The sequence below is a fragment of the Nanorana parkeri genome, unplaced genomic scaffold (assembly GCF_000935625.1).
Source record: "Nanorana parkeri isolate BGI_ZX_2015 unplaced genomic scaffold, ASM93562v1 scaffold1040, whole genome shotgun sequence".
Lineage (NCBI taxonomy): Eukaryota > Metazoa > Chordata > Amphibia > Anura > Dicroglossidae > Nanorana > Nanorana parkeri.
The window spans coordinates 393,166-403,921 of NW_017307308.1; the positions used below are offsets into that span (position 1 = coordinate 393,166).

A 10,756-nucleotide genomic window follows, 5' to 3' on the forward strand; every position below is an offset into this window, starting at 1 on the left:
TTTGACTGTGGTATCTTATGTGCCCCCCCCCTATATATTGTTCCTAGAGTCTCTACTGGACTCAAGTCAGTCTTGTAGGAAGTGGTGAAAAGCCCCATTACCTTTCTTATATGTCTGTGCTCAGCCAACCTTATCTGCTTGGGAAAACTCCCATTTTGGGGTTTCTTTGTTCTTCTTGTCCGGGCTTCGTGTGACCCAAAATGCTACAGAAAATACATCCGCTTCTGATTCTCTTTCTACTTTCAGTAATTCACAGCCGAGTGTTCATTAAGGTAAACCGCAAGCTGCTATTTCATCCAGTCCCCGGCTGCATGAAGTCATTATAATCGCTGGGAAAACCAGGCTGGAGTTTAACTTGATTTTAATGAAATCAGCGTGACACGGACTAGAAGACTTAACAAGTGGCCATGTGTGCCTTTTACGTGAGAGAGAACTGATCTAAGGCAGCGTTTGGGGGGGGGGGTCACATTGTCATCGTTGGGTAAAAGTATTATGTGTGATATACAGTACATAGCAAGGATGCTGTCAAAGCATAAAGGGAGCATACAGCATATTTTTAATGGGCACATATTTTGAGTTACGATTCCTCTATTTATCCTTATGGAATTGTTGGTGTAGCATTAACTTATTAACAAGCCTGTTCTCTCTTTTTCTTAAAGTGTTATATACAGAGATTTATAGATTGGCCACTAGAGGGAGCCCTCAGTGGCTCAGTGCAATTGCTTTGTTCCCCTATCTTAATTACTGTTAAGATACGCTATATGGCCAAATGTTTTGGACCACTTGACCATCACAACTATATCAACTTGTCCCATTCTAAAGCATTAACAATTAATATGGAGTCGGCCTCTCTTCCAGAAGGTTCACAACAAGATTTTGGAGAGTGTGTGTGTGTGTGTAAATATCTGTCCACTCAGCCAAAAGATCATCTGTGAGGTCAGGTACTGATGTTGGATGAGAAGACCTGGCTTCCAATTCATCCCAAAGGTGTTCAGTAGGGTTGAGGTCAGAGCTGTGTGTGGGTCACTCATGTTCCTCCACACCAGACTGGTCACACCATGTCTTTATGGAGCTGGCTATGCACACAGGGGACAGTCATGCTGGAACAGAAAAAGAATCTTCACCAAACTGTTGCCACAAGGTTGGAAGAGCACATTGTCCGAAATGTCTTTGTATGCTGTGGTGTTAACAGTACCCTTCACTGGAGACACCTGAACTCCAACATTGGAAGGAGGGTTCACATACCTTTGGCCATATAGTGAGAGATATCAGCCACACAGGGGGCGTATTGTTTTTATTAAGTCGGACAAATCATAGACTTCCATTGTGAGAGGAACTGGTAAAGCATGGTCATTGTGTTGCACTGCAAAGGTGGTGGTAGAGCTTCAGTTTTTGTTAAGCAACTATGACTGCAACCTTTTTTACATAGATCTACCAATTATACATATAAAGTCATTTTTTAGAGCAGAACATTAATAAGACTGTTTATCTTTAATGCTATATGTCGTACTTTTGCATCGGAATTCACCTTTTGTTTCTTTATTTGGCAGGAGTTGGAGTATCAGAAACGCCACTACCGGGAGGCAGGAGACCGATTTGTGCCAGTGATGGGTGACTTCATCACCGTGGCCAGCTTCAGCTTTTCAGAATTAGAAGACCTTCTAAGCGAGGCCAGGGATAAGGTATGGACCCTCTTCTCTTTACCCTCCATCCTGGAGTGACTGAGCAGATACTACTAGAATTATATGATGTCTTTCTTAAGGAGCCTATAGGCTTGAGATGAAATTCAGGGGCATGGTCCCATGGCTATGCTGCTGCTGGCCAACAGTTCTAGGGGAAGATAGCCAAGAGGAACAATGGATATCGCTTCACCCTTAAAAAACCACCACCAAGGTGTCCTGACTCCTCATCCTGCCTCATAGCATAAATGACAAAGCATGCTTGTCAATGTCATCAAATAGGTCTATCTATCTATCTATCTATATTATCTATTTATTTGTGTTATAAGTCTAACAGAAGTAATTTTTCCTCTTTAATAATCGCTCATATTCCTCTCGGTGTAGCTGTATTCGGGGCAGGGTGAGTGAAGCTCGGGGTCGGCTCTCCTGGACACCCCATCAATACGCCCTCTGTCTGTTAAATGGAGCGATTGTTTAGCAATGAAATCTATTCTGACAGTTGAAAGAGTCCTGTGTGTACAGAATGTGGTGCTGCGGCTCTTTGATTCTATAAATACAGATCCCAGAGGAGCAGGATTGGGTTACCATGCCTGGATTTATGAGAACATTATTTTAAGTAATGTATTAGTGTGTGTGGGGAGGGGGCAACTGATGGTAGACCAACCAAATTCCCCCCCCAAAAAATAATATTGAATTTATTAGAATCAGTCACCACCATGATAGCCCTGCAGTAGGAAGAGGTTCTGTATGATTGTCCTGCAGAAGAAAGAGGTTCTGTATAAGGAAGACGTTATGTATGATTGTCCTGCAGGAGGAAGAGGTTCTGTATGATTGTCCTGCAGGAGAAAGAGGTTCTGTATAAGGAAGAGGTTCTGTATGATTGTCCTGCAGGATGATGAGGTTCTGTATGATTGTCCTGCAGGATGATGAGGTTCTGTATGATTGTCCTGCAGGATGATGAGGTTCTGTATGATTGTCCTGCAGAAGGAAAAGGTTCTGTATGATTGTCTTGCAGGAGGAAGAGGTTCTGTATGATTGTCCTGCAAGAGAAAGAGGTTCTGTATAAGGAAGAGGTTCTGTATGATTGTCCTGTAGGATGATGAGGTTCTGTATGATTGTCCTGCAGGATGATGAGGTTCTGTATGATTGTCCTGCAGAAGGAAAAGGTTCTGTATGATTGTCTTGCAATAGGAAGAGGTTCTGTATGATTGTCCTGCAGAAGAAAGAGGTTCTGTATAAGGAAGACGTTATGTATGATTGTCCTGCAGGAGGAAGAGGTTCTGTATGATTGTCCTGCAGGAGAAAGAGGTTCTGTATAAGGAAGAGGTTCTGTATGATTGTCCTGCAGGATGATGAGGTTCTGTATGATTGTCCTGCAGGATGATGAGGTTCTGTATGATTGTCCTGCAGAAGGAAAAGGTTCTGTATGATTGTCTTGCAGGAGGAAGAGGTTCGGTATGATTGTCCTGCAAGAGAAAGAGGTTCTGTATAAAGAAGAGGTTCTGTATGATTGTCCTGCAGGAGGAAGAGGTTCTGTGTGATTGTCCAGCAGGAGGAAGAGGTTCTGTGTGATTGTCATGCAGAAGGAAGAGGTTCTGTATGATTGTTCTGCAGGAGGAAGAGGTTCTGTATGATTGTCGTGCAGGAGGAAGAGGTTCTGTATGATTGTCCTGCAGGAGGAAAAAGTTCTGCATGATTGTCCTGCAGGAGGAAGAGGCTCTGTATAAGGAAGACGTTCTGTATGATTGTCCTACAGGAGGAAAAGTTCTATATAAGGAAGAGGTTCTGTATGATTGTCCTGCAGGAGGAAGAGGTTCTGTATGATTGTCCTAGAGGAGGAAAAGCTTCTATACAGGGAAGAGGTTCTGTATGATTTGCCTACAGGAGGAAAAGGTCTGTATAAGGAAGAGGTTCTGTATGATTGTCCTGCAGAAGGAAGAGGTTCTGTATGAGGAAGAGGTTCTGTATAAGGAAGTGGTTCTGTATGAGAAAGAGGTTCTGTATAATTGTCCTGCAGGAGGAAGAGTTTCTGTATAAGTCATATGTGGAACTCTTACTTCTATTTCTAGTCATACAATTCAAGAAAAATTCAAGTAACGTTTTGCCAATCATAAATACTACCCCTGCACTGATTGTACAGTTCCAGCCAACTGTATCGCGTATTGAAAGAAGAACTCTGGGCAGAAGAAGTCTTAACCCCTGCAGTGGGGCTATCTCTGCACTACAAGGGTTAAGGGCTTGTTTTCTTCTAGGGTCGCAAATAGATATACTCACCCAAACCTCTGACCCAGTTGGCTGCAAGCCCGGTCCATGCAGCCTCTTTCTCTCTCAGCTCCAGCAGTCTAAGAACCTGTGAGTGATCACGTATAATACAGTGTATTAGACGTGAGGACACCAAGGGACCATCCATTGCTGGGGCAGAGGAGAAGAGAGGCTACAGGGACTGGTCTAGCACCCGTGCTTCGGGTGAGTATATCTTTATTATTTAGGTCCCTTTACGAAAACGAGCAGGACAGTAAAGGAAACAAGAAAACAAATGCAGCCACCACATCTGAGGACTGGTGAGCTGCCATATATGACATTCTTGTTCTTGGTTTTAGATGCACTTTAAATTGCAGATTTTTTTCCCCAGCTTGTCATTCGGTAATGGCCGGGTATTTGTTAATAAGCAGCATGACTTTTATATTGCTTAATAATGTTCTATAGCTCTATAGTAAATGCTTTGGGTATGACGGAATCCATTTCAGCAATGTTGACTTGACATTGTGACTTGTCGCGGGGTCAGAGGTCATGTTGTAATGGTGTTGTCACAGGTCAGCCCTATGTAATTGATGGTAGCCAGGTTAATGGGAGAGCAGAGGCAGAGGTAATCCTGTGCTTTTCTTTTACCACTTAACAGTCTGACAGCTGAGATAAGATAAGGAGGTTTACACAGGAGATTGAGGGGGGTCAGGGGGGGTCAAGAGAGACTTGAGGCAGATTTAGAACAGGAATTAGAAAAAGACATAAACATATTGCCACTTCTGTCTCCATAAAAAAATCATCTTCTTCCTCCTCTGCTGTGCAGCAGGCTGCGCAGGCTCTTGAAGGTTTAGTGCTTACTTCCAATATCAGATCCATTGCTGCCAAGACAAGTGCAGTGCGAGAGAAAATATCATACATGGGGTGGTGTAATATGTGATCAGAAAAAAAGTCCAAGTAGAACCTGCACTCCTTACAATGCTTGACCTTGGAATAATCGGTGGATGTGTGATTGCTATAGATGGTGCCATGCCAAAACCAGGTGAGAAGATACAAAGTCACCAACACTCCAAATAAAAGACAGACCCAGAGAGACTGGGGGGAGTAATAGTCCCTGGAGAAGGGGTTAAAATAAACGGGATTAGCTGATCTTACCTGATTGGAGGTTGGGGTCAGGTGTCCGGGAGGAGCCGCATGGGCTGGAACGGCAAGGGCCGAGGGGCGTTCTTTCTAAAAAGTCGACGGAGGAAGCAGGTTGTCCCACCCGGCCTCCATTAATTTTGTGGTTTCTGATGGTTGCATGGTCGGACCTTTTTATGTCATGACAGCTTGGGGGGTTAAGGGGTCTTTGGGGGGTGTGAAACTCTGAGTCAGGTACACAAATGGGGGGCCATCAGCTGTTATGGGTGCTTCCCCCTGTTGGTGTCAGTATTTGTAGGGGGGGCTTGGCCCCTTAGAACTTGGGAGCAGTAACTGTCCTTGAGCCGGTTGGGGTCATGGGAGTAGTTTTTAGGACAGGCCTTATTTGGGCTGTTGGGCACCCAAAGACCCTCTTCTCCGATCCAGGAGTGACTCTAAACACACAAGTACATAGGTGTCATTGGGGACAAAGGAAAGAACGGGGGTCACCAGAGAAACAGGAGCACACGGGTGTTACAGGAGGTGTCACTGGAGACACACAAATACACAGGGTCACTGGAGACACACAAGTGCACAGGAGTCACTGGAGATACAGCAGCACACAGGGGTCACTGGGGTCAATGGAGACACGGGGGTCACTGGAGACACAGGGGTCACTGGAGACACAGGGGTCACTGCAGACACAGGAGCACACAGAGGTCACTGGAGATGCAGGAGCAGAGAGGGATCACCGCTGTTACTAGAGACACAGGATTGCTCAGGGGTCACTGAAGACACAAGAATGCACAGGGTTTACTGGAGACACAGAAGTCACTGGAGACACAGGGGTCACTGGAGACATAGGAGTGCACAGGGGTCACTGGAGACATAGGAGTGCCTGGAGATACAGGAGTGCAGAGGTGTCACTGGAGATACAGGAGTGCACCAGGGTTCAATGGAGACATAGGAGTGCACTGGAGACACAAGAGTGCACAGGGGTCACTTGAGACACAGGTACACTCAGGGGTCCCCAAGGACGGGAGGCAGGCACCAAGGACTGCAGCAGGGGGCTCAGGTAGGGCATGGCAATGTGTTGCTTGATTGCCGAGCAATCTGTCACCCATCATTTAAGCAAGCAGCCATCGGGATTGCTGTCGCTGGATCCCTGGGGAGGTGAGGGTAATAGCCACTTTATTTTTAAAGTTTTTTTGTAGAAAGTTGTAATATTAACAGAAATAAATATGATGTTACAAGCTGAATATTATAAAAACATTTCTTTAGGGTATGATATAAAACGAGTGGGATGTAGGGAACAGTAATACATAGATGGGTTGTAGCATTTGAGGTGGAAATATTCAATGTAAATTGAATGAATTGCTGAGATCTTACAATAGATGGGCTTTGTTGTCATTTGTATTTTGTGGTGTAGATTGTGTGTGGACTCCATACATTCATCCTGATATACAGTACCATGTGGTCATTATTGGACTTTCCTGTAGAACCCTCCTGAGTAGACCCATTCTTTTCTTCCTCTTAGTTTTCCAAAGCCGTGAAGCATTTCGGTGAGATGGAGGGCAAAATGCAGCCGGACGAGTTCTTCGGCATATTTGACACTTTCCTGCAGTCGTTTTCTGAGGCCAAACAAGATCTGGAGAACATGAGGAAGAAGAAGGAGGAAGAGGAGCGCAGGGCACGGATGGAGTCCATGGTGAGACCAAACTCTAAAACTGTCCTCTTCTAACATTCATCCACTGTGTCCACACATCTGGCTTCTATAGTTTGAATCAGTGACCCAAGGCAAATATACAGATCCGGAAAGTGTGAAGCTTTTATCTGCATGGGTGTTCCTGGTCAGTGCAGGAAGGTTAGCATGAGAGCCAGGTAACCAGCATTTTCAAAGGGAGAGATCAGTAATGGTAGTATCTATTGATTTTGTGTGGTTGACCCTTTGAATAGCTCGTACTTAGTGCATGGTTAGGCAACCTTGGTGAAACTACAGCTGTGGTGACACTACATGCCTGTGTCTCTGGAAGGCAAGCTTGTGGGTGTAAGGGTCGGTGCACACCTAGGCGATATCGCGCAAAACAGACATTTGCATTGAAGTCAATAGAGTCTGTTCACACCTTTGCGGTTTGTCGCGCGGACAAAATCGCCTGTCTCGCGAAAAGGTGCAGGAGCTATTTTCGGGCAGTTGTCGCGCGGTTTGGATCCCATAGACATCTCTATTTATTGATAAACGTACGACAACCGCGCGGTTTACAATGAACAGTCGCGCGATCGTAAAAACACATGACAACCGCGCGAAAACAGCTCGGCATGTGAATCGCCTAGGTGTGAACCTAGCCTCGTAGTCTTGCAATGCTTCATGGCACTTGTAGTTCCAGCTGGAGTTTTGAGGTTGTGTACCTCTAGCTTTGTGCATGTTTTACAAATTACATTGAGGGGGATTTATCAAAACTGGAGCAGACAAAATCTGGAGCAGCTGTGCATTACAACCAATCGGCTCCTCTCTTTCATGTTCAAATTTTAACTGAACAGACTGAAGAGAGAAGCTGATTGGTTGCCATGGACAGCTGCTCCAGATTTTGTCTGCTCCAGTTTTGGTAAATCCACCCGCCCCCACCCATTTTCTCTTTTAGTCTTCTCTACTATTTCTACAGTTTTTTTCAGTTGAGTTATTTCTGTTGCCCCGAAATTGCGACTCTGTGCCCTCCACTTTGGATCCCCCATTGCCCATCCCTCCCTTCCCAGACAATGGAAACAAACACATCTGTTGGAGGGTAGAAAACCTGGCTGAGAAGCACAGATCTAGACCACAACTTGAAGTAGCCAACCATTTATTTTAACCCCTGAGGGACCTCAGGTTTCAGAAATAAATCCAGTTGGCCTGTTTTCAGCAAAGCCTTTCAATCTGATTTGATTCATGGTTGCAACATTTGTAATCCAGAACCAGCAACAAGGGGGATAAATCATGTTTAAAATCTGTCCTTAGCCAGTTTGGAAACTTCACATTTAGCTTGCTAAGCCCTTCCTGATTTATGATCATTAAAAGCTTTGGATGTTCCTGTTATCTGAAAGACATGGCAGAAGATTGAGGGGTTTACAAGGAAGTGATTACTGGGAGAGCACAATTTATTGTTGGAGATGATAGGGCTGTAAACCCGTTTTGTTTTTAATTTTCGCAGCTTAAAGAACAGCGGGAGAAAGAGAGACGGATGAAGAAGTCCCAGGCCGGGAGCATATCCGAGGAAGGCGGCGAGTTCGACGACTTGGTGTCAGCGTTACGATCCGGAGAAGTGTTCGATAAGGACTTATCCAAGCTCAAGAGGAACCGCAAACGCTCTGGAAACCAAATTCTGGACACGAGCAGAGAGAGAGCGGTTACCAAACTAAATTATTAGAAAGCCGCCGGTAGAGACGTTGTAATGGAACGGAACGATTTTTGGGAAATGATTCGAGGTCACGGGAAAAGTTGAAGTTTCCTTATGGAAGAAAACGCTTTACCTCTTCGTGACTGAGATCATTCCCACCATGGCTTGGACGTCAAGCTTCTTGAAGTGCCTCCGTGGATTCCTTTCATGCCTGGTTAAGGGCTCGAGTCCACGTCTACAAATATTTGGAAAGGCCCGCAGCAGTGGATGAAGACGGGTCAAACCTCGTTATCACACTTTAGAAGTGCCAATATTTTTGCACTGTCCAACATTTCAAAAATAATGGTGTTTTTTTTAACTTTTTTTTGGCCAGAGACTCAAAACATTTTGCATACGGATGAAACGGAAGCCCCCGATGTAAGAGATGGCAGGCCCATTCTGTAGTCTAACAAGGATGTTTGGAAAGCTCTGCGCGACGTGACGCCAGGTCCATGGAACAAAATCAAAGTTGCACATTTTGAAACTAGCTTTTATTTTGTAGATTGAGTTTCAGCACTCTTTCTGGGAAGCTCAGCTGCAATTAATACAAGTGGGTACTTTCTTCAAGCCCGTGTAAACCCAAGCCTTGTACGGGGCATACTTTTGTGATTCCAGGATTCCGTTTTCTGAAACGGAACATAGAAAAACCACTGTGTGTTCCCAACGAGTTATGCACTTTTTTCGCCTCTCATCTGTTGCCATGGTTAGTATTGGCTTCAAAGATGTTGTTACACAGAGTCCAACTTGCTAAAATTTCGAGCTGGCTCAACAAAAGCACTATGTTTCGTAATCGTTAAAACAAATCAATGCGTCATGAGGTTCTTGACCCAGCCTCACAGCCAGCACTTTTCAGATATTTTGAGAGTACGTGGGAGTGCCAAAAATATTTTATCTCCATTAGAAGCACATCAGGAATTTTTTTTTATCTTAAAAAGGGAGGAAATAGGATAATCAAAAAAATCTAGGGATCAGAGTTGGATTTACCTGGATGGAATAGTTTCATACTCAGCACTGGATGGTGACAATTCATTGGATGAGAGGCAGAGATCTTGAAGGACATGTGAACCATCTGGAAGGTCTACCATGAAATCTCCTTATTTGTGAGGAATTCAGTGGTATTGGTAACCTGGCCTGGTAGCTAGTTCTGTATTGGCCACCAAAGTCTCTTCTGGCTTTGTGCAGTTCCAAGGATGACATGGGTCTTTTGGGCTACAATGGCAATGGCCCACTGGGAAATCAGATCTGGTGGGAAAACTATGTGCTCTTTTTAGGTCTTGGCTTATCGAATACAAGTCCTATAACTCTTCCAAATGAACTTTTCTTTGTCCAGTGTTATCCAAAGTATGGCTCCTTGTAAGCTGCAGCCTTTTGATTCAAACAAACTGTAACATAATTCATGATGAACTAGCGCGATGCGGGTCCCTTCTGGGGAATAAGGAAAATGGTACTTTATGTGGCAATAATATATAAATAGGTGAAAATTATTCCGTTGTTGATGTACGTTTCTTTCTGAGTAAAGAGAAATGTTTAAAAGTAAGAGGAACATATGAAGAAATAGAGGCAGGTAAAGGAGGGAATGGTGTAATAATAACATTGTGTAATCTAGCCTAAATGTTAAGAGATATGCAATGTATTAAGCCATGCTAAAGACAAATGTTTTTTGTATATTTTGGGTTCACCTAGAAGGTTGTAACACTTGCAGACTGTGATTGTCGATCATATACAAAAAGTCGTGCCAAAACACAGCCATTATAAGAACACACTGAAAAAGGTCTGGGTCTACAGGGTACAGCTACCCAAACTGATATTTAACATCTAGGCAAATATTGGTAGTGCGAGAACTATGGAACTATGGGGAAGATCTTCACACCATAACTCCTGACTATGGGAAAGACCATCACACCATAACTCCTGACTGTGGAGAAGACCATCACACCATAACTCCTGACTATGGGGAAGACCATCACACCATAACTCCTGACTATGGGGAAGACCATCACACCATAACTCTTGACTGTGGGGAAGACCATCAAACCATAACTCCTGACTGTGGGGAAGACCATCACACCATAACTCCTGACTATGGGGAAGACCTTCACACCATAACTCCTGACTGTTGGGAAGATCTCCACACCATAACTCCTGACTGTAGGGAAGATCTCCACATCATGACTCCTGACTGTGGGGAAGATCTCCACACCATAACTCCTGACTAAAAAGAAGATCTTCACACCATAACTCCTAACTATGGGGAAGCTCTGCACACCATAACACCTGACTAAGGGAAAGATTTTCACACCTGACTGC

The 10,756-nt window shown here is 44.3% G+C and overlaps 1 protein-coding gene across 1 annotated transcript in view; it reads left to right on the top strand.

Annotated features, from left to right (window-relative positions):
• DAAM2 (dishevelled associated activator of morphogenesis 2) overlaps positions 1 to 9,587 on the top strand; it is a 202,585-nt gene extending 192,998 nt beyond the window's left edge. Inside the window, exons 25-27 of the mRNA XM_018567383.1 lie at positions 1,551 to 1,682; positions 6,577 to 6,747; positions 8,225 to 9,587. Of these exons, the coding sequence (XP_018422885.1) occupies positions 1,551 to 1,682; positions 6,577 to 6,747; positions 8,225 to 8,440 (519 nt within the window). The 3' untranslated portion in view covers positions 8,441 to 9,587. The remainder of the gene's footprint in view (positions 1 to 1,550; positions 1,683 to 6,576; positions 6,748 to 8,224) is intronic.
• Positions 9,588 to 10,756: the final 1,169 nt, after the last annotated feature.